This window comes from Heterodontus francisci, chromosome 6, assembly GCF_036365525.1.
Source record: "Heterodontus francisci isolate sHetFra1 chromosome 6, sHetFra1.hap1, whole genome shotgun sequence".
Lineage (NCBI taxonomy): Eukaryota > Metazoa > Chordata > Chondrichthyes > Heterodontiformes > Heterodontidae > Heterodontus > Heterodontus francisci.
This window is the reverse complement of record NC_090376.1, coordinates 98167357-98195021: the sequence shown is the minus strand read 5'-3', so window position 1 is coordinate 98195021 and position 27665 is coordinate 98167357. Positions and strand designations below refer to the sequence as shown.

The following is a 27665-nucleotide window of genomic DNA, read 5'->3' as shown; positions in this document are numbered from 1 at the left end:
GCAGCGGCGACAGGGAGAGCGAGGTGGCAGCTGGGTAAGTGAGTTTACAACTTATATAAACTTACCTTTTTGTTTCGGCAGTTTCTTTTTGCAGCGGCGACAGGGAGAGCGAGGTGGCAGCTGGGTAAGTAAGTCCTATATATTTGGGCAGCGGCTGAACCCGAGACACTACACCTATAGTGTCTCCCACCCGCCGTCCGCCTCTAACCAAAAAAAAAGGACTCGGTGGTGTGCAGATAAGGTAAGGCTTTTTCTATTTTTTTTTTCTCGTGTGATTGGTAAAAACCATTCGTTCCTTTTTCATTTGTCTAAGTTAAGCTTAAGATTAAAAATGGCAGGAGATCTCAGACCCGTGTTATGCTCCTCTTGCTCAATGTGGGAGCTCAGGGACACGGCTGATGTCCCTGACTCCTTCACGTGCAGGAAGTGTGTCCAGCTGCAGCTCTTGTTAGACCGCATGACGGCTCTGGAGCTGTGGATGGACTCACTTTGGAGCATCCGCGATGCTGAGGAGGTCGTGGATAGCACGTTTAGCGAATTGGTCACACCGCAGATTAGGATTGCTGAGGGAGAAAGGGAATGGGTGACCAAAAGGCAGAGAAAGAGCAGGAAGGCAGCGCAGGTGTCCCCTGCGGTCATCTCCCTCCAAAACAGGTATACCGTTTTGGATAGTGTTGAGGGAGATGGCTCACCAGGGGAAGGCAGCAGTAGCCAGGTCCATGGCACCGTGGCTGGCTCTGCTGTTCAGAAGGGCAGGAAAAAGAGTGGAAGGGCTATAGTCATAGGGGATTCGATTGTAAGGGGAGTAGATAGGCGGTTCTGTGGTCGAAAACGAGACTCCCAAATGGTATGTTGCCTCCCAGGTGCACGGGTCAGGGATGTCTCAGATCGGCTGCGGAACATTCTGAAAGGGGAGGGTGAACAGCCAGTTGTCATTGTGCACATAGGCACCAATGATATAGGTAAAAAATGGGATGAGGTCCCACAAGCAGAATTTAGGGAGTTAGGAGCCAAGTTAAAAAGTAGGACCTCAGAGGTAGTAATCTCAGGATTGCTACTAGTGCCACGTGCTAGTCAGAGTAGAAATGAAAGAATAGTCAGGATGAATGCGTGGCATGAGAGATGGTGCAGGAGGGAGGGGTTCAGATTTTTGGGACATTGGGACCGGTTCTGGGGGAGGTGAGACTATTACAAATTGGACGGTCTACACCTGGGCCGGATTGGAACCAATGTCCTTGGGGGTGCTTTTGCTAACGCTGTTGGGGAGGGTTTAAACTAATGTGGCAGGGGGATGGGAACCAAATGAGGAGGTCAGTGGACAGTAAGGAGGTAGTAACTAAAGCCCGTAAGGAACTAGATAATGAAGTCAGCGTGACTAAGGGAAAGAGTAGGCAGGGAGCAGATGATGAACGCAAAGGGACTGGTGGTCTGAGGTGCATTTGTTTTAATGCAAGAAGTGTAGTAGGTAAGGCAGATGAACTTAGAACTTGGATTAGTACATGGGAGTATGATGTTATTGCTATTACTGAGACTTGGTTGAGGGAAGGGCATGATTGGCAACTAAACATCCCAGGATACCGATGCTTCAGGGGGTATAGAGAGGGAGGTAAAAGGGGTGGAGGAGTTGCATTACTGGTCAAAGAGGACATCACAGCTGTGCTGAAGGAGGGCACTATGGAGGACTCGAGCAGTGAGGCAATATGGGCAGAACTCAGAAATAAGAAGGGTGCGGTAACAATGTTGGGGCTGTACTACAGGCCTCCCAACAGCGAGCGTGAGATAGAGGTACAAATATGTAAACGGATTATGGAAAGATGTAGGAGCAACAGGGTGGTGGTGATAGGAGATTTTAATTTTCCCAACATTGACTGGGATTCACTTAGTGTTAGAGGTCTAGATGGAGCAGAATTTGTAAGGAGCATCCAGGAGGGTTTTCCAGAGCAGTATGTAAATAGTCCAACTCGGGAAGGGGCCATACTGGACCTGGTGTTGGGGAATGAGCCGGGCCAGGTGGTTGACGTTTCAGTAGGGGACTACTTTGGGAATAGTGATCACAATTCCGTAAGTTTTAGAATACTCATGGACAAAGACGAGAGTGGTCCGAAAGGAAGAGTGCTAAATTGGGGGAAGGCCAACTATACCAAAATTCGGCAGGAGCTGGGGAATGTAGATTGGGAGCATCTGTTTGAAGGTAAATCCACATTTGATATGTGGAAGGCTTTTAAAGAGAGGTTGATTAGCGTGCAGGAGAGACATGTTCCTGTGAAAATGAGGGATAGAAATGGCAAGATTAGGGGACCATGGATGACAGGTGAAATTGTGAAACTTGCCAAGAGGAAAAAGGAAGCATACATAAGGTCTAGGCGGCTGAAGAAAGACGAAGCTTTGGAAGAATATCGGGAATGCAGGACCAATCTGAAACAAGGAATTAAGAGGGCTAAAAGGGGTCATGAAATATCGTTAGCAAACAGGGTTAAGGAAAATCCCAAAGCCTTTTTTTCATATATCAGGAGCAAGAGGGTAACTAGAGAAAGGATTGGCCCACTCAAGGACAAAGGAGGAAAGTTATGCGTGGAGTCAGAGAAAATGGGTGAGATTCTAAACGAGTACTTTGCATCGGTATTCACCGAGGAGAGGGACATGACGGATGTTCAGGTTAGGGACAGCTGTTTGATTACTCTAGGTCAAGTCAGCATAAGGAGGGAGGAAGTGTTGGGTATTCTAAAAGGCATTAAGGTGGACAAGTCCCCAGGTCCGGATGGGATCTATCCCAGGTTTCTGAGGGAAGCGAGAGGGGAAATAGCTGGGGCCTTAACAGATATCTTTGCAGCATCCTTAAACACGGGTGAGGTCCCGGAGGACTGGAGAATTGCTAATGTTGTCCCCTTGTTTAAGAAGGGTAGCAGGGATAATCCAGGTAATTATAGACCGGTGAGCCTGACGTCAGTGGTAGGGAAGCTGCTGGAGAAGATACTGAGGGATAGGATCTATTCCCATTTGGAAGAAAATGGGCTTATCAGTGATAGGCAACATGGTTTTGTGCAGGGAAGGTCATGTCTTACCAACTTAATAGAATTCTTGGAGGAAGTGACAAAGTTGATTGATGAGGGAAGGGCTGTAGATGTCATATACATGGACTTCAGTAAGGCGTTTGATAAGGTTCCCCATGGTAGGCTGTTGGAGAAAGTGAAGTCGCATGGGGTCCAGGGTGTACTAGCTAGATGGATAAGGAATTGGCTGGGCAACAGGAGACAGAGAGTAGCAGTGGAAGGTAGTTTCTCAAAATGGAGACGTGTGACCAGTGGTGTTCCACAGGGATCCGTGCTGGGACCACTGTTGTTTGTGATAAACATAAATGATTTGGAGGAAAGTATAGGTGGTCTGATTAGCAAGTTTGCAGACGACACTAAGATTGGTGGAGTAACAGATAGTGAAGGGGACTGTCAGAGAATACAGCAGAATATAGATAGATTGGAGAGTTGGGCAGAGAAATGGCAGATGGAGTTCAATCAGGGCAAATGCGAGGTGATGCATTTTGGAAGATCCAATTCAAGAGTGAACTATACAATAAATGGAAAAGTCCTGGGGAAAATTGATGTACAGAGAGATTTGGGTGTTTAGGTCCATTGTTCCCTGAAGGTGGCAACGCAGGTCAATAGAGGGGTCAAGAAGGCATACGGCATGCTTTCCTTCATCGGACGGGGTATTGAGTACAAGGGTTGGCAGGTCACGTTACAGTTGTACAAGACTTTGGTTCGGCCACATTTGGAATACTGCGTGCAGTTCTGGTCGCCACATTACCAAAAGGATGTAGATGCTTTGGAGAGGGTGCAGAGGAGGTTCACCAGGATGTTGCCTGGTATGGAGGGCGCTAGCTATGAAGAGAGGTTGAGCAGATTAGGATTATTTTCATTAGAAAGACGGAGGTTGAGGGGGGGACCCGATTGAGGTGTACAAAATCATGAGATATATAGACAGGTTGGATAGCAAGAAGCTTTTTCCCCCAGAGTGGGGGATTCAATTACTAGGGGGCACGAGTTCAAAGTGAAAGGGGAAAAGTTCAGGGGGGATATGCGTGGAAAGTTCTTTACGCAGAGGGTGGTGGGTGCCTGGAACGCGTTGCCAGCGGAGGTGGTAGACGCGGGCACGATAGCGTCTTTTAAGATGTATCTAGACAGATACATGAATGGGCAGGAAGCAAAGAGATACAGACCCTTAGAAAATAGGTGACATGTTTAGATAGAGGATCTGGATCGGCGCAGGCTTGGAGGGCCGAAGGGCCTGTTCCTGTGCCGTAATTTTCTTTGTTCTTTGTTCATATTGAGAGAATTCAAGTCTCCCATTATGACTACATAGTTTTTGCACCTCTCAGTACTTTCCCTGCAAATGTGCTCCTCCATATCTTTACCATTGGTTGGTGGCCGAGAGAATACACCCAGTAGTGTAACTCTAACCAAATAGATTCTGTTCTTAACCCCTCCAGACATCCTCTCTACAGCACTATAATATTCTCCTCAATCAATACTGCCACCCCTCCTCCTTTCTCTCCTTCCCTCCCTTTCGTGAACACCTTGTATCCAGGAAAATTCAGTACCTACTCCTGCCCTTTTTTGTGCCAAGTCTCTGTTATCGCCACAACATCATATTCCCATGTGGCTATCTGCAGCTGCAGCTCACCAACCTTACTGACCACACTTTGTGTTAACATACATGCAACGAAAACCTAATTTAGAACTTATTGACTTAGTGCATTCCCTCTTAGTCTGACCCCACTTAAGTCGTTACTCTTTCTATTTTGGTGCTATCTGACTCTCCAAATCCTTTGTTCACCATGTTTCTGCTGTCCCATACTACATCCCGTTACCCATCCCACTGCCAAGTTGGTTTAAATCCTCCCCAACAGCATTAGCAAACCGCTCCGCGAGGACATTGATCGGGGATCTGTTCAGGTGCAACTCATCCGGCCTGTATAGGTCCCCCCTCCGCCAGAATTAGTCCCAATGTCCCAGGAATCGAGAACCCTCCCTCCTGCACCATCTCTTCAGCCACACATTCATCTGCACTATCTGGCTGTTTCTGCACTCACTGGCAGGTGGCATTAGGACGAATACGGAGATTACTACCTTTGGGATCCTACTTGCTTGTCTCCTTCCTACCTCCCTAAAATCTACCTTGCTGGACCTCATCGCTCTTTCTACCTATGTCGTTGGTACCGAACTGGTCCATGACTGTTGGCTGTTCATCCTCGCCTCTGAGAGTGCTCTGCAGACAGTGATATCCTTGATCCTGGTACAATATAGGCAACATGCGATCCTACAATCACATCTGTAGCTGCAGAAACGCCTGTCCGTTGCCCTAATTATAGAATCCCCTATCGGTAATGCTTTTCCAATCTTCCACCTTTCCCCCTGTACAGCTGAGCCACCCGTGGTGACGTGGACCTGGCTCCGGTTGCACTCTCCAGAGGAGCTGTCAGTCTCACCAATATCAGATCGAACATCAGTTGGTGAGCACGATACATTCAGCCTAGATTATTTCCCTAGTGGGGCATGAACCTATAACCCTCTGAGTCAGTGGTAAGTGTGCTGCCAACTGAGCCAAATTATACCACTGCAATATAGTTATCAAGCACAAACCAATTTGTATGCAGTGTAAATGGACTGAAACTTGAATTAACTTAATTTCTATTGCTTTTCAATACAATTCTGTTACAGCCAGCTCTCAATGGAATGCTGCAGTACCTAATGTGGACTTGACAATCCTTATTCTTTGGATATAGTTGACCCTGTATTTAACAAATAGATCAATACAAACAAAAAGACTAAGGAATGAAACATGGAAATAAAGTGCAGAACAAGATTGTTGTTTTAAGATACATTTGAGCTACAACGAAAGAATAAGAAAGAACTCTTGAAATAAAAAAGGCATTCACTGTTTCATCAGTCATGCAATTTCCACGTACAAATTAATTATGCCAAAGTTGCTTTTACAAAATAACCGAAACAACATAAGTGCAAAATTGAATGGCTTACTCTGCACCACCAAATCACTTGGCAGGGTGATTTATCAAATTAAGACAATGATACTTCATAAATGCATGTAAACTATTCCATTTGGCTGTCTCACTAATATAGTATTGACTTATGTTGCAATTATGGCATGAATAGGATGAAACTCAATTTTTCTTGATGCAAGACAAGTTAAACACTAATAAGATATACTGTGCTAATCAGTCAGCTGAATTCTGCACAGCAATAGGTCCAGTCTGAAATTAAAGTAAAAAGAACACCACTGTGGTTAAGAAGCATGCTTAACTCTGGTCCCAGAAAGCAGAAAAGATCTGCAAAAAGTTTGCAAGAAGCACACTAAGGGCAAATAAAATTGCAGCATCTTGACTTCTGAGTCAAATAAAACTCATACAAATTCAAATACAAATTTTGGATAGGAACTTAGAACTGCAGTATTCAAATAACAAAGAATATCATGTGAAGGTAATACATTTTTCTTGTTAAGCAAAATAAGAGCAAAGAGCATAATTGTCTTGAGGGAGGGAAATGCATGGCTGTTATTGACTGCTCTACATAGCAGACATTGGTTCCCACTGCTGAATCTGCCTCAAACCTGGTCAAGCAATGACGAGCTAGGATGCATGCCCAGAGCTCCACTCACTGGCCAGTTAGATACTGTTACAAGAGAACTGATGGGAAATTCAGATATACTAAACTTTGCAACAATATCAGAACAGTTGAATGGTTTATAAATTGGTAGATCAACTGTTACTGCATGATTTGAGAAGATCAACTATCTGGTATATAAAAGGGTAACTCTGTACAAGTCATACATCACAGTGAGAATCCACCTTATCTAAGTGAGGAAATGGATGAATTGGTTCACAAGAAAAAACAATGCAACAGTGAAACATTTAAATTAATAATGGCGAATCAGGCATTGCGGGCCACAATTTTCCAATAGCTGCACCACCGAGCTCCAGCAGCACTTAACCACAGAACCAACTGCAATCAGTTAAATTCTCCTTTAAAGTTCTGAAAGCATAAATTCATCATGGCATGATATTTCAAAGTAGTATACTGAACCATTATTTAGCAAATAATTAGCATTCAAGACTAATGTCTGCCATATCTAACAGTGTATTCATGACAATTAACAAACCTTTAATTGAACAGGGGTGTCATGTAGACCTTCTACAATGGGGTAGAATCGCTGCCATTTCCTTAATTCTCCTGCTGTAGTTATGGCTTCTAAAACATTTTCAAGGCTAAAAGAAAATTCAACACCAGTGGTCAAATGGAAAAAATGCAACAGTATATGTCTATTGTATATGGCAATTACAGGAACTTTTCATACTGCACATCTAATTTGCAATCTCAGATAACTAGCAAATTTTTATTATTCTACAGTGAATGGAAGTGCTGTTTATTATACATAGAAAACCATAACCGTTTTTTTGGCAATGTAAACAAACAGGCGGCACAGTGGTTAGCGCCGCAGCCTCACAGCTCCAGCGACCCAGGTTCAGTTCTGGGTACTGCCTGTGCGGAGTTTGCAAGTTCTCCCTGTGACCGCGTGGGTTTCCGCCAGGTGCTCCGGTTTCCTCCCACAGCCAAAGACTTGCAGGTTGATAGGTAAATTGGCCATTATAAATTGCCCCTAGTGTAGGTAGGTGGTAGGAGAATGGTGGAGATATGGTCGAGAATATGGGATTAATGTCGGATTAGTATAAATGGGTGGTTGTTGGTCGGCACAGACTCGGTGGGCCGAAGGGCCTGTTTCAGTGCTGTATCTCTAAATAAATAAAATAAATCAAAAAATACATCTAAATTAAGCTACATTGTTATCTCTAATAACATTCTAGCAAAATATAGAACTTGTACCATGAAACAGAGGAAAATAAACTGACTAAACACCGTATTCAATGCATTATCCTTCTAGCTCAGTTACCAAATTATTTTAACAAAAAGGAGCATTCAAATATAAAACACAAGATATTGCTGATTCAGATTTTTATGTTCTTCTTCCATCAATCTTCTCTTCCCTTCAGTCACTTGATAGGCAACAGGGAGCTCACTTAGAATCCAGTTCATTGCCATGCAGACGGATTCTAAATTCTGCTTGCTCATACACCTTCCAATTCGCACCCAAAACAAGCCGAGAAGCAATCTACAGCATTTTCAAGGAATCTACACACTGATATCCAAGACTGACTGCAGAGAATTTGTGCGAATGGGTAATAAAGGAAAAGATTATTTTGTTTTATACAGTGCTTATTAGTGATTGGAAGGGACAAATAGCAATGGAAGGCACTTCCATTCTTTAGCAGTAAGGTACAGTTCTTAAAGTCAGCCAGGACACTCGAGTCCTGCAAACACTATCCAGGTTCCTACCCATTCCCCTCCCGAAAAGGAAATGGTTGGGTTTGAAAACACCTTGTGGTTTTGTTGTCTGGGGCCTGGGAGGTGCCTCGGCTCTGGCAACAAATAAACATCGTAGAATTGCCTGTGTTGTTCAGGAGGAATTGCGGAGGAAAGAATGATTGGTAGTTTGGAGACTGAGAAGCACTCAAGGATGGGTCAGCACAGAATCATTCAAGGACAGGTCAGCACTAGGGGCTGGGAAACATCTGGGAACAAGTTTTGAAGTTTATCAAGGAGCTGCAGATTGGGAGTCTGGCTGGGAGAATTTTGCTTTTCATGACTTTTTGTAGAATTGCGAACTGCGAGCTATAATTGAGTATCCCCAAAAATGAAAGTGCTAAATGTCTCAAGCCCCATAGCTAAGGACTCAGGGTCAAACTTCCTGTCAGCAAAAGATGAGAAGTTTTATTGATACGCTGAAATAGTTTTTTTTTAAACAAATAATTCACAATTTCTCTTGCAACTTATATTTGTTATATGGCTGAAGAATCAAGAGCATTTCTGAAACTCCAATATCAAAAATATTTTGAGATTTCACTGATTATCATTCCATTTTATTGATAGCTGTTGGCCAACTGCTAATCTTTCGTTTGCAACACTCACACCTCTTTTTTTACAAATTGATCATATGTTTTGTTCCTGCTTGCTTAGTTGTGATTTGCTATTCTATGAAAAGTCAGTTGCCAGCATTCGCCAGAGCTGGCGGGCAGCCATAAAGGCGGGGCTAAAGTGTGGCGAGTCGAAGAGACTTAGCAGTTGGCAGGAAAAAAGACAGAGGCGCAAGGGGAGAGCCAACTGTGTAACAGCCCCGACAATCAAATTTTTCTGCAGCACCTGTGGAAGAGCCTGTCACTCTAGAATTGGCCTTTGCAGCCACTCCAGGCGCTGCTCCACACACCACTGACCACCTCCAGGCGCTTACCCATTGTCTCTCGAGATAAGGAGGCCAGAGAAGAATACGGAGAAGCTATTCTATTAAGTAACACATTATCCTTACTGCAGACATGTTATACTACTATTTGATCAGTAACATTTCATAAAAACTGTCACTCTTTAAGTATTGTAAGAGGATCAGTAACAAGATAGTTTCACTTGTGCTCCTCTCACATCAATACTACATCAGCTACCCAATGGTCAAAACTAATTAACATTTAATACATCCTGAAGAAAACATTATTAAATACTAATTGTTATAGATGGATTCAAATTGTGCAAACATGCTTAAGAAGCAACTAATAATGCACTGTGGCGACAGTAAGTACAATTGTAATTTAAAACAGATAGGATTAGCATCGACTTTGAACTCATCCAATGGAGGAAAAATCAATATAAAGAAGTGCATCATCATGGGAATTATATATTACATTTTCTTTCCTGGTCTTTACGTCAAGGCAAAGCATTATAAACAAGCCCAATTAAAAGCAAGTAAAGTTTTGTCCTTCAATAAACAGAACAAATTTTATGTTAATTTGAAAATAGACCAAAATTAAAAATAAATAACATTTTATAAACTATCATTTATTTAGGCTCCCTGTGAAATGAACACACATTATCTGTTTAAATATTACATGTGATTATGCTGACTGCTGCAAATCTCACTCAAAAGGGGCAACAAAAAATACACACACACTAACTTACATATTTTCTTCCCCAACAATACAAATTGCTGATAGAAGCTTGATTGCATCCGTCATCATGTTCGGCTGCTTGGGATCAATAGCTCTGGCCAGCAAGAATATACTTCGTTCTTCTCCCAAGATTCTTTCCAATCCATACTAAAATTAGTGAGGTGGCAGATTTATTGCATATTAGTCACAAAACTATTTTTACAGGTTTACTGAGTAATTTGCAATCAATACTAAATAAATATATTTGCTTTTATTTTCTAAAGCAGTTAAAAGACTTTATTACAGTCCATTAGTTGCAGCTCAATTAATCTGCTGTTTTTGCATATGCATTGACATTATCTTCACAATTGGGCAAAAGGATAAATATATTGCAAAGATTAGAGCATCTGCTCAATATGAATTCAGTTAATATATTTTCATTAATTACTGATAACCAAGTAAATATCAAGTTATTTCAGAAAAACAAACACATAATTTCAAGTCAAACTTGACAGTCTTTAATGAAGAATTCTTGCATGTCATCAAAAGTTCCACTCCATTTTTCAGGAAAAATAAACTTATCTCCAGCAGTTCCTTGTGCTGGCCTTTAAAGGACAATCAGTATGAGAATGTTACACATCAAGCTTGTAGGAAGACAGTAGAAAAGTAGAGAGTAAAAGGAACAAAATCGTTGCTATACAGTGAAGCTGTGAAAATCATAAGACACTACAACTAGTAAATCTGAAACTAGATCAAACATCATAGCAACATCATTATTAACTAAAGTTACCTTGTTGTTCATGAATGCCCTCAAACACTGAATCACTTGATGTTGACTCTTGCAATCATTTTTTTCTGGACTGTCATGAGGATAAAACAAAAGTTTCGTTTTACTTCAGAAAGTAAATGCGATTTCAACAAGCAGGTGGTTGGGCAACTTAAAATATAGCATTATAAACTGTACTTACTGCTTTTTATTGAGCAATTTCTCCAGGATATCCAACAGCTGGCTCAAACCTTCATTTCCAAAGCTTCCAACCCAACTGGGAAAAAAAATATATAAATTCAATCACCATACTAAAATAATGGAAGGTGGAAAAGGTGGAAGAAATCAATCATGGCAGACTATTGAATGATTTTCAACATTGAAAAACCTTTAGTAGGTATTAATTTCTACTATCAGATATCACTTAGAATGAGTATAAACATCACATACTTCCAAATAATTTGGATCAAGTGTTTTTATTTGTCATTATGGAAACTGTGTTGAACTGCAAATTATCCTTGCCAACCACTGTCATGGCAAATATTTTTGTTAAACTTAAACACTTCAACGCAAAGCTCAGAAGACTTTCTCTCCAAGTACCAACCTTTCAAACAATATAAAAAGTAGAGTGCATTCCTTTAAAGAAAGTATTACATATAGTTTCCCACTAGGAATGAAGATGCATTTGTGTCCATACCAAGTAAAAAGTTGTGGAGAGAGGAAAATGTGCAGCAACCCAAATCTGTCTTTGGTTTTGGATATAAAACTAGCCAGATCTCACAGGATTTCTTTCACATTGATAGCATCTAGAACCAAGTAGATTTATAAAGCATGAACATGGCTTATCAATCAAAAATGAAAGTAGAATCATTTAATCCTGCAGGCAACAGTTGCTCAGATATGACTTTAGTTTCGCACATGGTTTCATTAAAACCTATACTTAATGATTCTTCCAGAAAACAATTTCTAATTTTATTATGAAACATATTTGACAAAACCCTCAGGGATGCAGAAAGGTTGCTGTTGTAAGGAGCAGCTATTACATTTCCTGCTCTCTATATTCCTCAAATTAATTCATGCAATACTGTACATTGATACAATAAAGCTGCTCATAGTGCAGTGAAGATAAAATAAAACTATTAAAATTGTGCTTGTTATTCTTAACGGATTGAAAGGTTATAAATGCATTTTTTCTTCAAGGAATAAGGTTAGGTTGAAATTGTGGCTCATTAGCTTTAACACAGCTATAATAAGTTGGTATGTGTCAGGCAAGCCCCCCACCTGCCAAGAATGAGAAAAATTAATTTTGCCACATGAACATTGATTTTAAACTGATGAAGAAAGAACTTGCTTTGAAAAACAATTGGAGACTTTGGCTGGAGAGAGACATTAGCATATCAACAGACAAGTACTTCAAAGGACAAAGGAGATTTTCCCTGCTCCAATTTAATCCACAATGGACTTCTGATTACCAGACATTGAAGCATTCCAGGTTAACTACTAAGATGGCCGAATACACAAACAGATGTGGTCGGGCCATTTTGGTCATATGACTTGACTGACTGTTGGAGTTTTTTGAATTTGAACTTCCAACAGGGATTTTGAACTCAGAAGGCTGTTAGCTCCTAGACTGAGAACACTTCTCTCCTGTCTGCTCTCATCTCACTCTCACCAGCATTGGAAACCTATGAAAACCTACCCCAAGAGAGAAAACTGTCCTACAATGAATAAGGTTTACGAGGAATACCGGGCCCCAACAAAACTTAAGAGCTGTCCACAATCAAGGACTCCTCCTCGAGCTGGAAACACAGAAACACGAACAAGAAACCCCCATTTAGAGACTGCCTCAAATCTCTCCATTTTATTTTTCTTTGCTCTTTTCTGTCCTTATTTTCATGTGTGTATCACGTGTGCATGGTATAACCGTAGGCATTAACCATATTAGCGTTTAAGTTTAAGGTTTAATAAATTTCACTCTTCTTCAAAACTAAAGAAAACCTGATGTGTTTATTTCTTTGCCGTATAATTGGAAAGCTGTGAACAAGGATTCACAAAGGGCATCTCAAAACAGGGTGTTTAAAATTAAACCTTGTTACAATAAGACCAGGTGAAGACAGTAAAAGACCCCTACACACCTTTCTCACCTGGTCGTATGAAAGTAAACTGTGACTTCCAAAGAGCTTACATATTGAAGTACGATGCAAGACATCAAATTGTTGTGTCGTTCATTACTGGCGCATAGCATCAGCAACCATAAATAACCAACACGCTTCATGCCTGCCAACATACTCAATCAAGTTCCAGCATGCAGACAGTCAATTTTAAGGGCCAGCAAAAGGCTATCCGTCCTCAGATGTAAGTTTCTGAGAAAGTGCAGGAATAATCAAGTCAATTATCTAAACAGTTTTAGTTCAAATTAATTTGTTTTGCTATCAACATAAAGTGAATCAATGTTATACCTGATTATCACCTGAAAGGAGCAGTGTGTTTTAATATTGCCCAAAAGATTTTTTAAACTAAAGATACTCGATAATATTTGGCCTTTGTACTGTCCAGTGGCATGTAGCGCTTGAAAGGATCAAACCATATCCCCTACCAACATAAAAAAAAATGCACAACAATCACACCTACTACCAATGAGAAACCAATGCCAGTTATTGTTGGGAAATCTCAGGATTATTGCAACAAGCACTGATCAGTCTTCTAAAGTAATCCATTGGTTCTAAAGTACTTTGGACATGCTGGGAATGTGATATGGTGCTGTCAAAATGCATGGTCTCAGAAGGCAGAAACAGAGAACAATGGCTCTGGATGTTTTGGATCCAGCAGTCCAGGAGCTAACATGTGAAGCAGCCCATATATTGATAACTTCGAAGAATTAATGCCAAACTACTCCTGAAAAAAAATCATAAAATATATTAAAACTGAACTTTCAAAATGTTCTAGAATGCTTAAAAAATGTGCCTCATTATGAATGCTCAAGATTATCACCTTTAGAAGAGAGGGCCCATGGTGGCTCCAGCAAATGCTGATTCACTTTTCAACAGATTACAAATATGAATTATCATAAAGACTGTCTCCAGCTAAGACTGCCATTCTTCTGCACCTTGCATAGATTCTTCAATGGAATTTAAGTCAGACTGCACTGAAGTCTTCAAAACAATTCCATCAATTTTCCAACACATTTCTCTTATTTCCTTTGACGTAGAGGTTTTTAATCACCATTCTCATTGATGATGTGGTTTGTACGTTTTTGTCACTATTTCATTTGTGAAATATTCATTGGGTTCAAACTTAAACTCCAGAGTAAAACTACATTTCAGCACCAATAGGATGTGGATTTACAAATCCAACAAGGCAGGAAGAAAGCAGGAAGGCTAAGGAGCAGGGGAGGGAAAACATGACAGAAATGCGTGTACAAACAAGATGCTATCCCATGATAGATCATTGAGAATTCAACTGAATTCAGGTCAGGATACTGAAACAAGTTAATATTAAGAAAATTCAATAGCTCAATCAAAAAGAATTAAATTTATAATTGCAGAAATCATCTGAATTGCTGATAACATCAACGGTTTGGTTTTTAAAGTAGAAGATTCTACTTCTACTAGAAAATTTCCCCCTGCCATTTCAGCCCGGTGCCGGGAGCCTCACCCTAGACACAAAATTCAGCCCAGTATGTGGCAAGCCCAAGAAGGGGAGGCAATTCTGGATTTAGTTTTAGGGAATGAAGCTGGGCAGGTGGAAGAAGTATCAGTGGGAGAACACTTTTGTGGTAGTGATCATAATTTAGGTAGAGTTAATATAGTTATGGAAAAGGACAAAGATAAAAGAGGTTCTAAATTGCTGTAAGGCTGAGAAGCAATTTAGCAGAAGTGGAATGGAAACTGCTATTTGAAGGTAAATTGGTCTCAAAGCAATGGGAGGCCTTCAAGGGTTTCAGGGTGAACACGGTTCCACAGACAAAAACGGTAGACAGTCAAAGCTATAGTCCACTGGATGACAAGGTGCACAGTGGTGAAGAAAAGGCAAAAAAAGGGAAGCTTATGTCAGACACCGAGAACTTAACACTGCAAAAAGCCGATAAGGGTATAGGAAGTGTGGGGCGAAATTAAAAGGGAAATTATGAAAACAAAGAGAGGACATGAGAAAAATATTGGCAAGTGAAATCAAAGAAAATCCAAAGATGTTTCATAAGTACATAAAGAGCAAGAGGATAACTGAGCAAAGAGTAGGGCTTATTAGGGACTAAAAATGTAACCTGTGTATGGAGGCGGAGGATGTGGGCAAGGTTCTTAACGAATACTTTGCAGCCACCTTCACAAAAGACGGGGCCAATGATGACATTGTAGTTAAGGAGGAAGAGTGTGAAGTATTAAAGGGTTTGATGTCTTTGAAAGTAGATAAATTACCAGGCCCAGATAAAATGAAGGAGCAAGGGAGGAAATTACAGGGGCTCTGACCAGCATATTTCAAGACTCCCTGGCGACAGGAATGGTATCAGAGGATTGGAGGACTGCCAACATTGTACCATTGTTCAAAAAGGGAAGGGATAATTCAAGTAATTATAGGCCAGTTAGCTTAACTTTGGTCATGGGCAAATTATTGGAATCTATTCTGCGGGGCAATATAAACAATCATTTCGAAAGGCATCAATTAATCAAGGAAAGTCAGCAGGGATTTGTTAAGGGAAAGTCATGTTTGACTAACTTGACTGAATTTTTTGAATAGGTAACAAGTAGGGTTGATGAGGGCAGTGAAGTGGATGTAGTCTACATGGATTTTAGCAAGGCTTTGGACAAGGTCCCACATGGTCGGCTGGTCAAAAATGTAAAAGTCCTTCAGATGCAAGGGAGCGTGACAAATCTGATCCAAAATTGGCTTCATGGCAGGAAGCAAAGGATAATGGTTGATGAGTGTTTTTGTGACTGGAAGGCTGTTAGCAGCAAGGTTCTGCAGAGCTCAGTACTCGGTCCTTCACTATCTGTAATTTACCAGACTCAAATGTAGGGGCATGAAAAGAACTTTGCAGATGATACAAAAATTGGTCGTATGGTTGACAGTGAGGAGGAATGCTTTAAACTGCAGGAAGATATAGATAGTCCGATCAGCTGGGCAGAAAAGTGGAAAATGGAATTCAATCCGGAGAACTGTGAGGTAATGTATTTTGGGAGGTGCAACTAGGCAACAAAGTACACAATAAATGGGAGGTTACTGAGCAGTGTGGAAGAACAGACGGACCTTGGAGTGTATATCCACAGATCCTTAAAGGTAGCAGGACAGGTCGATAAGGTGGTTAAGAAGGCATATGGCATGCTTTCCTTTATAAGCTGAGGCATCGAACAGAACAGCAGGGAGGTTTTACTGGAACTGTGTACAACCCTACTTAGACCACAGCTTTTGTACTGCGTCCAGTTCTGGTCACCACACTACAGGAAAGAATTGGTCGCACTGGAGAGGCTGCAGAACAGATTTACGAGGATGTTGCCAGGACTGAAAAACTTTAGCTATGAAGAAAGATTGGATAGGCTGGGATTGTTTTCCTTGGAACAGAGGAGGCTGAGGGGTGACTTAATTGAGGTGAATTAAAATTATGAAGAGCATAGATAGAGTAAATAGGGACGACCCATTTATCTCAGCAGAGGGATCAAAAACCAAGGGACATAGGTGAAAAGAAATTGGTAGAAGCATTAGGAAGGCAGAGTGGAACTATGAAATTAAATTACTAAGGAACATAAAACAGAATAGTACAATATTCTACAGGGGTTAAATTAAAAAAGGAAAGTTAGAATGGGATTAGGGCCTCGATGGATGGGCAGGCAAGAATTACAGGCAGCGTCAGCAAAATGGCAGTAATATTAAATAATTGTGTTGCCTCAATATTTACCAGGGACACAGATTAGGAGGACATAATCTCAGAAGATGGAATTAAAAATGATATTACCACATTTAAAGTAAAAAGGAGACATATTAAATTAAGTAATCAAGCTTGATGAGGATAAAACCACTGGTCTGGACGGAGTGCACCCGCACATTTTAAAAATATCTGGAGATGACATAGCAGTCATGCAATGCTAGAAGACCAGCACACAGCTACCATTATATCTATGTTTAACAAAGGAAATAGAAAATGTCCAAGGAACCATACACCAAGCAGCTTAACAGCGGTGGTAGGGAAAATAATGGAAATCCTACCAACGGAGAAAATAGAAAAACATTTAGCAACCAAAAATATAATAAATAGTCAACATGGATTTCAAAAGCTAAAGTCCTGCTGGACTAACTTTATCCTTTTTTAATCATTTGCAGGATGAGTGTGTCACTGGCAAGGCAGCATTGTCGCCTATCTTTAAATGCGCTGGAGAAGGTGGTGGTGAGCCACCTTCTTGAACGGCTGCAATCCATGTGGTGAAGGTACACCCCACAGTACTGTTAAGCAGGGAGTTCCAGGATTTTGACAAAACGATGATGAAGGAATGGCAATCGATTTCCAAGTCATGATGGTGGTTCAATGCGCCTGTTGCACATGTCCTTCTAGGCAGTAGATGTTCTGCATTTGGAAATTGCAGTCAAAGAACTCTTGGTGAACTGCTCCAGCACATCTTGTACAAGGTGCACACTGCAGGGACGGTGCGCTGGTGATGGATGGAGTAAATGTTTAAGGTTGTGGATGGGATACCAGTCAAGTGGGCTGCTTTGTCCTGAAGGGTGCTGAGATTCATGACCCAATCGTTTTGGAGGTAGTCATTACCTGGCACTTGTTTGGCACAAATCTTATTTGCCACACATCAGGCCAAGCCTGTATGTTGTCCAGATCTTGCTGCATGCAGGCACAGACTTCATTATCTGAGGAATCTGAGGAGCAGTGAATATAACAGAACACTGTGTAATCATCAACACCTGATGATGGAAGGAAGGTCACTGATGAAGCAGCTGAAGATGGTTGGGCCAAGGACACTGCCATAAGAAACTCCTGCAGCAACATCCCAGGGCTGAAATGATTGGCTTCCAACAACCACAGCCGTCGTCCCTTGTGCTAGGCATGGCTCCAGCCAGTGGAGAGTTTTTCCCGTTTCACAGTGACTTAAATAATACTCGGACTCTTTCATGCCAAACTCGGTCAAATGCAGCCTTGAAGTCAACTCATCTCAGGTGTCCATATTTGGACCAAGGCTGTAATTAAGTCAAGAGCCAAGTGATCCTGGTCAAACCCAAACTGAATGGTGGACAGGTTATTGGTTCGCAAGTTCCGCAGGATATCATTGTCAATGACATCTTCCATACATGAGAGTAGGCTGCTGGGAGGTTAATTGACTGAATTGGATTTCTCTCGGTTATGGTGGGCAATTTTCTACTTTGTTGGGTAGATGCCAGTGCTGTAGCTCTACTGAAACAACTTGGCTAAGAGCATGGCTAGTTCTGGAGCTCAAGCCTTCAACATTGCAGCCTCCATGCTGTCAGGAGATATTGCCTTTGCTGCATCTGGTGCACTTAGCTATTTCTTGATATCACATGGAGTGGATAGAATCGGCTGAAGATCGGCTTCTGTGATGGTACGGACATCAGGAGGAGAGCGAGATGCATCATTCACTTGGCACTTCTGTCTGAAGACAATTGGCAACAAATTGAGGATGGGATGCTCGTGGAGCCTCTTCCTCCTGATAGTTATTTCATCGTCCACCACCATTCATGACTGGATGTGGCAGAACTGCAGAGCTTTGATCTGATGTGTCGGTTGTGGGATTGCCTCACTGTCGATAGCATGCTGCTTCTGCTGTTCAGCATGCACGTAGTCCTGGGTTGTGGCTTCACCAGGTTGACATCTCATTTTTAGGTGCGCTGGTGCTGCTCCTGGCATGCTCTTCTCCACTCCTTTTTGAACCATGGTTGGTCCACAGGCTTGACAGAAATGCTAGAGTGAAGGATATGCTGGGTCATGAGATTATATATTGTGGTGGAATACAATTCTGCTGCTGATGGCCCACAGCGCCTCATGGATGCGCACAAGAAGAGTGCCTTCAGTGTGAAGACGGAACATCTTCACAAGGACTGTGCAGTGGTCACTCTTACCAATAGTGTCATGAACAGTTGCATCTGCAGGACGAGGTCAAGTAGATTTTTCCTCTAAAATAGCCTGGCAAGCCACTTATTTGTATAAAATCGCTACAGAAAAGTTAAAGAATAAAAAAACTGGACCGACCACCCAGAAACAACACAATTGACTTCAGACCCCATGAAGTTTCATGGTATCAGGGCAAACATGGGCAACGAAACATCCTGCCGATTACCACCTACCGCCCTCCAAAAGCTGATGACTCAGTACTCCTCCATTTTGTACTCCACTTGAAAAAAGCACTGAGCATAGCAAGTGCACAGAATGTGCCCTGGCTGGGATCTTCAATGTCCATCACCCACAGTGACTCGACATATCTGCCAGGCTGGGCCTGCGGCAGGTTGTGAGGGAACAACCTACTTGACCTCATCTCAGCAATCTAAGTGTAGCAGATGAGAGAAAAGAGTCCCATCTTCACACTGGGGACATGCTCCATCATGTTGGTGGCACTACCATCATGCGAAATGGGATAGATTTAGAACAGATCAAGCAGCTCAAAACTATCCATGAGGCGCTGTGGGCCATTAGCAGCAGCAGAATACAATCTGTAACCTCATGACCCAGCATATCCCTCACTTTATCATTACCATCAAGCAGGGGATCAACCCTGGCTCAATGAGGAATGCAAGAGAGCACCAGGAGCAGCATACCTTAAAAATGAGGTGCCAATCTGAAGCTTCAACACAGGACTACGTACAAACTAAACAGCAGAAGCAGCATGCTAAGACACAGCTAAGTGATCCCACAACCAACACTTTTGATCAAAGCTCTGCAGTACTACCATATCCAGTCATGAATGGTGGTGGACAATTAAACAACTAACCGAAGGAGGAGACCCCACAAACATCCCCACCCTCAATGATGGCAGAGCCCAGCACGTCAGTGCAAAAGATAAGGTTGCAGCATTTGCAAACATCTTCAGCCAGAAATACTGAGTCTATGATCCATCTTGGCCACATCCTGAGATTCCCAGCATCACTGATGGCAGTCTTCAGCCAATTCAATTCACTCCACATGATATCCAGCAACAGCTGAAGGCACTGGAAACTGCAAAAGCGATGGACCTGGACAACGTCCTGGCTGTAGTACTGAAAATTTGTGCTCCAGAACTAGCTGCACACCTAGCCAGGCTGTTCCAGTACAGCTACAACACTGGCATCTACGTGACAATGATTGCCCAGGTATGACCTAACCACAAAAAGCAGGACAAATCCAATCTGGCCAATTACCACCCCATCAGTCTATTCTCAATCATCAACAAAGTGATGGAAGGTGTCGTTGACAGTGCTGTCAAGCAGCACTTACTCACAAATAACCTGCTCAACGATGCTCAGTTTGGGTTCCACAAGGACCACTCAACTCCAGACCTCATTACAGCCTTGGTCCAGACATGGACAAAATAGCTGAATTCCAGAGGTGAGGAGAGAGTAACTGCCCTTGACCTGAAGGCAGCATTTGACAGAGCGTGCAATCAAGGAGCCCCAGCCAAATTGAAGTCAATGGGAATCAGGGGGAAAACACTCCACTGGTTGGAGTCATACAGAGTACAAAGGAGGACAGTTTTGGTTGCTGGAGGCCAACCACCTCAGTCCCAGGACATCGCTTCAGGAGGTCCTCGGGGAGTGTCCTAGGTCCAAACATCTTCAGCTGCTTCATCAAAAGCCTGGCCTCCATCATAAGATCAGAAGTGAAGATTTTTACTCACAATTACACAATGTTCAGTACCATTCACAATTCCTCAGATAATGAAGCAGTCCGTACCCACATGCAGCAAGACCTGGACAATACTCAGGCTTGGGTTGATAAGTCGCAAGTAACATTCGTGCCACACAAGTGCCAGACAACGAGCAGGTTATTGGTGACCATCTCCTCTTGACGTTCAACAGCAAAATCTTGGATGAATTCCACACCACCAACATCCTGGGGATGGGCGAGGGGCAGTCACCGTTGACCAGAAGGTTCGCTGGACCAGCCGCATAAATTCTGTGACGACAACAACAGGTCAGAGATTGGTAATTCTGCGGCGAGTAACTCATCTCCTGACTCCCCAAAGCCTATCCACCATCTACAAGGCACAAGTCAGGAATGTGATGGAAAACTCTCCACTTGCCTGGAAGATTGCAGCTCCAACAGCATTCAAGAAACTCAACACCATCCAGGACAATGCAGCCCACTTGATCAGCACCCCTTCCACCACTTTAAACATTCACCCCCTTCACCACTGGTCCACAGTGGCAGCAGTACATAATACCTACAAGATGCACTGAAGCAACTCGTCAAGCCTCCTTTGACAGCACCTTCCAAACCACAACCTCTACCACCAAGAAGGACAAGGGCAACAGACACATGCGAACACCACCGGCTGAAAGATCCCCTCCAAATCACACACCATCCTGACTTGGAACTACACCGGCGCTGGATGAAAATCCTGGAACTCCCTTCCTAACAGCACTGTGAGTGTACCTGCACCTGATGGACTGCAGTGGTTCAAAGCAGCGGCTCATCACCACCTTGTCAAGGGCAATTAGGGATGAGCAATAAATGCTGGCTTTGGCAGTGACGCTCACATTCCACAAATGAATTTAAAGAAAAATCTTATGTGTCAGCCTAAATTTTTGCTTATGCCCCTAAAGTTGGGCCTTGCATCCACAATTCTAGCACAGAGGTGGGAGTGCTGCCAATGAGCCACGAATGACACCTAGTGTGATTGAATGTTACTATGAAAATTGATGCTGACTTTCATTTTTGTGCTGGTTAAGTGACATAGAAGCTCAGCTGTTTCAGCAGTGTCAGTTCCCTGACCACTTGAATGGGGCAATCCGAAAGAGAGAAAAATAGTATCTACAAAAAGTTAAGAAAGCATATTATAATTCATAATATTAAAGAAGTAATACTGCTGTCAAGATCAATAAATAGATCATGCTGATTAGAGACAATTTAATATCAAAATCTGCATATTTGAAAACAGACATTAGCTTATGACAAAACTACAAATTATAGCTCTGCAAAAGTTGCACCAAGCATTCACAAAGCATAATGTATTAACAAAGTTATTCTTCAAAGGCCAATTAAAGTCTGACACCACCTGCACACAATTAATGTGCTTTGACACCTATAACTAAGGTGGATGAACTAGTTAGCTATCCATGGAGAACTTCCATTATTTTCTCAATTGTTTTGGCAGATCTGCAAAGCCCAATTAGAATTGTTCCTTGAATGTGAAAAAGACTCTCAAGCATGAACTCACCTTAGGGAGATCATTAACACTACAAAATAATAGTTATATAGTCCTAAAACAGAATCACAGTGAAACAAATTGCAACTGCCCTTAAATTACACAATGTGTTTTAAATCTAGATTCCTTTGATGTCTGCCGACTTAATGCAAAAAATTTGAATCAATAAAACACAATTTTGGAGTCCATAGTATGAACTTTGTGATCTGAAAATACATTCACAACACCAGCATAAATCTGGTTAATCAATTTAAGTTGGAAAAGTAGAATGCCTTGCCAGCCGTGGGTGTGGTTGTGTGATCCAATTTTTCTAGGGAATACAATTTTTTTTTTATTCGCTAAGTTTATTAAGGGATATGGATCAAAGATGGGGAAATTGAGACATGACACAGATCAGCTACTATCTAATTGAATGGCACAAGAGGCTCTGAATGAGCTCCCCCTGTTCCCGGTAATGTTCCCACCCAGGGCAAAACCTGACTCTGCAAATTACTTGTTCCTTCAGCACAGATAACTTAATTCACACTAGTCCCTTAACTTGGGCATACATCTCCATTCCTTCCTTGTCGCTGTTGTTACCACCACGGTGGGAGGAGTGCACGGTCTTTTCTAGTCCCACCTCTCCACCGGTCACAACATATATTTTTTAAATATTTACCCAGTTACCGATACTGTCAATCAGAAACTCTACTCTTTTTACCAGAATAAAATGCACCACCAGGTTTCTTCAATAAACGACAAAATTATCAGTTTATTATAAAAACAACTTATCCAGAAACGAAGCACAGATTAACACAGATGGAAATATGAACGTTTCTCTTTTAAATCCCCCACACACAAGCTCACACACACACTGAAAAGAATAAAGAAATTCTCTCTGCAGAGCTCTGTTACAAAAAAAGAATACTTTGGCTAAATACTTGCAAATTCTTGAAGACAAAAAAAGATATGGAAAGATGTCAGTTGTCCCTTTTGGTCTGGCATCAGAGTACACATAGACGGGTCACTGCTGGGATCTTTTCCGGAGCAGTTCTTTTCAGGCAGTGTCGAGAATTAATCTGGCAGGATTTTTCCAGCTTCTCAGGAGAAATGTGGCATCAATTATCACACAGACTAGGCAGGATTTTTTCAGCGACAGGAGGAAAGAGATGAATTGGGTGTTTTTTCCTTGGCAGGGTGATCTTCAACTGTCTTCAAAACAGTTCACACCCGAACTAAACTGAAAATAATATCCAAACCCCAAACAGAAAGTCAACCTCCTGACCTCGATAAACCTGGACATGTGGCTTCTCTATAAACATCTCCCCTTAGTCCAAGGTACTTGTTTACTTGTCTTAAGGCAGGTGATCTCCAGTAAAGGTTGTTTCTTTTAAGCACTCCTTGATTCTTCCAGCAATTGTTTTCACCGTCAAGTGTCCTTTCAATGACCCCAGTGAAAAAAACAAAATGACTCCAGTGAAAAAAACAAAGTCCAGTATTTCATCAGACTTCCAAATGAATCCATTTCCACAATTTAAATGAGTCCTTAAAAACATATCTTAAAAAAATAGAAGCACTCTCATAACACTGTGTCAAAATCCTGAAACTCTCAACCCAACAGCATTGTGGGGAGACCTTCATGACACTGACTGCAATGGTTCCAGAAGACGATCCATCACCACCTTCCAAAGGCAACTAGGAATCAGCAATAAATGCCAGCAATGCCCATATCCCACAGATGAAAAAAATCTAATGTGTTTTTAAACAAAGTTTGTTTCATGCCTTTCACTGGTAAAGGTGCAATAAATCCAACCGATCAGTAGCTTCTAAGGAATTTCAGCACTGGAATAACATTGGAGACCTTTTAAGAAGACCGAAACAAATTAGTTTGGATGTGGAGGCATGCTCATGGTGAATCAGAGGTTTTACTGTTGCTGGAAGAGAGCATGATAGGTTATGGAAGTGGGTGAGGCGTATACATCTTCAGCAAAGGATATTCAAAGAAGATTTTAATTTAAATAAAGAGATTTCCTCACAAATACTTAAGTACTTGTTGTTAATTATTTCCTGCAGTAGTGTATACCTTACCTACAGCAGGAAGAAAGATAAATACATTTGTTCTCCTCATAAACAACTCTAATATGGAGGAGTATTCTTCATCTGTACTGCCCGTATGTTTCAGCTGTGTATTTTCATATTTAGAACTGAGAAATAAAACAATTTAATGTAGAAAAATATCCCAAGGCACTTCACAGAGGTATTATCAAAAAATTCACATTGAGCAAAAGAAGAGATTTTAGGAGGGATGAACATAGTTTTGGGCAAAGGGATAGGTCTTTGCAAAGGATCTCAAATAGATAATGCTCGGAGGTTTAGAGAGAGACTCCTAGATTGTGGCCTCAGCAGCTGAAGACATAGTCACCGACAGTGGGGCAAAGGGTGGTGTCACGGTCCTATGCTTTTTTCTCTCTCCTCGGAAATATTGCGGTGCGCCTTTGAGAGTGTAAAGAGATCAGTGCATCTTTAAGAACTGTCCGGAGACCGTGAGCCAAAGTGCATTCTGATTGCCAAGCAACAGCCATACAGAGAGAGAGGACAGAGATTCAATGTTGCAATTTTGATTTTTAAAATTTGCTGAACAGCAGTCAGCAGAGAGACGGACTGTTCCAGGAAGGGGAGCTCCCCGAGACAATTTAAACTGAAGAAAGAAAAACTGTGTTGTTTCTCTTTCAAAATCCTACAAAGCTTCAAACCAAATTAATTTCATAAAGAAATAAGGAAAAAGGTTTTTTTCTTTCACAACAAATTATTGAGATCTGTTATGTTCATAACTGGAAAATAAAAGAGTTTAATACTACAACAGCTGAACTGTTGAACCCTATCTTTGGAAGGATCTTCTGTTTCATCGTACCTTGGAAGACTGCAAGGGAACTTTGACTGTGTTGTATTGGAAAACTCCATTCGTCAGGAATGTAATCTGCAAAGACATCTTTTTCTATTTTTCAGGCAGCTAATTAAAACTGAGTATATGTATGTGAATGCAGGAGTTAGATCTGTTTTTAAATAAGAAGTTCTAAGATCTTTAGATATTGGTTTATCTTAGTAGTGTTTAAGATTTTAGTTTTTTTTAAATAAATAGTTAATTTGTTGATGTCTAAAGATACCTGGTTTGGTTCGCTTCCTTCAGAGGTTACGAGATTGCTCAATTTCACTGCTTGCTTTTTCTTAGATTTGGAAAACTTAAAGAAATATGATGCGACCTATGGAGCAACGGGACTGAATTGACAGTGCGTTGCTCCCACCGCATTCAGAATCATATATTTAGATTGGGGGCTTTGTCCTGAGGAGTTGTAACAGTGGGGACAGATTAATGTGTCCACAATCCATGGAATGGGTTGGGTGCAGGTGAGGGCAAGAGGAGAATTTTACATCTGTGGCACTGGGGGTCCAAGGGTTATTGTAGATCAGCAAAGACAGTGTTCATAAGTTAACGAAAATATAAAGATTTCCTCTGAGCGGTAAAATAAAGTTTAATGTTCATTCCGTATAAGGTCCATTATCAGAGAATACAGCGGAACCTAAATAGTCTCTGCACATATTTACAATGCATTACATTATAGAAAATGCATTTAATTTGTATCTTTAAGAATATAATTACAATGACTACCCGAGATTATTGTGGCATTCTAGGGAGTGATGCATTTTTGCAAGGATTGGCAAAACAATTATAGATTTTTATCTTTTAAAGTTATTGGGCTTGGTTATCATTACAGAGGCAGGAAACAGGAACTGGGTCTGATCTTGGGTCTGAAACCTGCCTCCTGTGGGAACCTGCTCAGCATTTCCATTTTCAAATGGGTAAACCCTTAATTGGCATGGAGGCGGGTTTCCTATCCACTTAGAGCGAGTGGGATTGAAAATGGTAGTGGGTCAGATCGAGTGTAGGACTCATGTAGACTTCCATGGCAGCCATCACTATCCTGAGGTAGAGATCTGCCTTCCACAGCACCAAAGGGAAACGAGATGTCACAGCTGAGCTGGAGACCTGGCACTGAGGGCAGGGCAGACCCACACTTCATAGCTGCCCAAATGGATCTAATGCTGGAGGCTGTGAGGGAGAGGGGGGAGGTCCTCTTTCCAAAGGGTGGCAGGAGAAGGCCACCTTGTCGTGCGGCAGGGGCACCTCTCCATTCAATGTTACCCCCTCCACTCCCTCTTCCTCCTCCTCTCTTACCTCCTGCTCCTCCCTCGATGAGCTGTCTTCTTCCAGGGTCTCACTGTCCTCAAGGTCCACACCTCTCTGGAGGGCCATGTTATGGAGAGCGCAGCAGATCATGACAATGACAGAGACCCTTCCAGGAGGGCACTGGAGGATTCCACCCGACTGATCCAGGCACTGAAATTGCATCTTCAGAAGCCCAATGGCCTGTTCAATGGTTGACCTGCTGTGCAAGTGGCATTGGATGTTTTACCTCTGTGCCTCTGTCTGGGGCTCCCTTAGAGAGGTCAGTAGCTATCTACTCAAGGGATTTCCCTTGGCCCCTTGGATTTATCCATGCACTTTGGGGATGGTGTGAAGTACTGAGGCAGCTTGGACTAGCGGAGGACGCAGGAGTTGTGGTAACTACCAGGAAAGCGAACGCACACATGGAGATTGTCGCAGACCAGTAGGACATTGAGGGAGTGGAAGTTCTTCCTGTTGATGGATCTCACTAGCTGGTCACTGGGTGCCTTGATGGCCTCGTGGGTGCAAGCGATGAAGTCCTGCACCTGGGGGTATCTAGTGATGGAGGCTGAACCCAATGCCCTCTGTCCCTGCGCAGGCCCATCTGTGTCAAAGTGGGTGTCATCGCTGCCCTCCTGAAAATGGAATGCGTGACCTGTTTGATGGCCTGATGAGCTGCCGACTGTGAGATACCACTTAGGTCCACAGCTGACAATTGGAAAGACCGGTTGCATAGACATTTAGGGCGACAGAGACCTTGACGACTGCTATGGGGACCGTGAGGCCTCAGGTCAATGTGGATCAGAGCACACAGGACCAAGGCCATCTGCCTGGATAGGTGCAGCCTCCTATGGCACTGGCACTCTGTTATTTGCTGGTAGATGACTCTTGCGCTGTCCACCCAACGTTTTGGGTAATGCCTTCCTCCCCTTGCAGCCTCCCACTATGCTCCTCCAGCCTCCTGCTGTCCAGAAGGTTGCATCTGCTCCAGCTCATCCTTGCTGCTCTGTCACAAGAACACAAGAAATGCCCAATGTCTGAGTAGCCTGTTCCAACTTGAACTCCCTCAGCTGGGCTTTGTGCATTCACCAGGTCTTCCCCTGTCAACACCAGGTGTCCAAATGATGTCAGCAGCCTCACATCCCTCTCTGGACTCCTGCCACTCACAACTGAGAAAAGCAAGTCTTACAGATGCAGCAATGGCCACTCTGTGGCACTTGTGAAGCAACTGAGCTTTTTGTTGGGCCTCTGCAGTCTTTTAATCAGCCCACCAGAACCTTCATGGATCCCCACATTGTTCACAACTTG

At 42.3% G+C, this 27665-nt stretch overlaps 1 protein-coding gene across 1 annotated transcript in view; it reads right to left on the bottom strand.

Moving 5' to 3' along the window:
- Positions 1–27665, bottom strand: part of LOC137371466 (protein diaphanous homolog 3-like) — a 908603-nt gene that overhangs the window by 644171 nt on the left and 236767 nt on the right. Inside the window, exons 6-9 of the mRNA XM_068034108.1 lie at positions 11008–11082; positions 10830–10899; positions 10071–10207; positions 7171–7276 (exon numbers count right to left, since the gene is read on the bottom strand). Coding sequence (XP_067890209.1) covers positions 7171–7276; positions 10071–10207; positions 10830–10899; positions 11008–11082 — 388 coding nt within the window. The remainder of the gene's footprint in view (positions 1–7170; positions 7277–10070; positions 10208–10829; positions 10900–11007; positions 11083–27665) is intronic.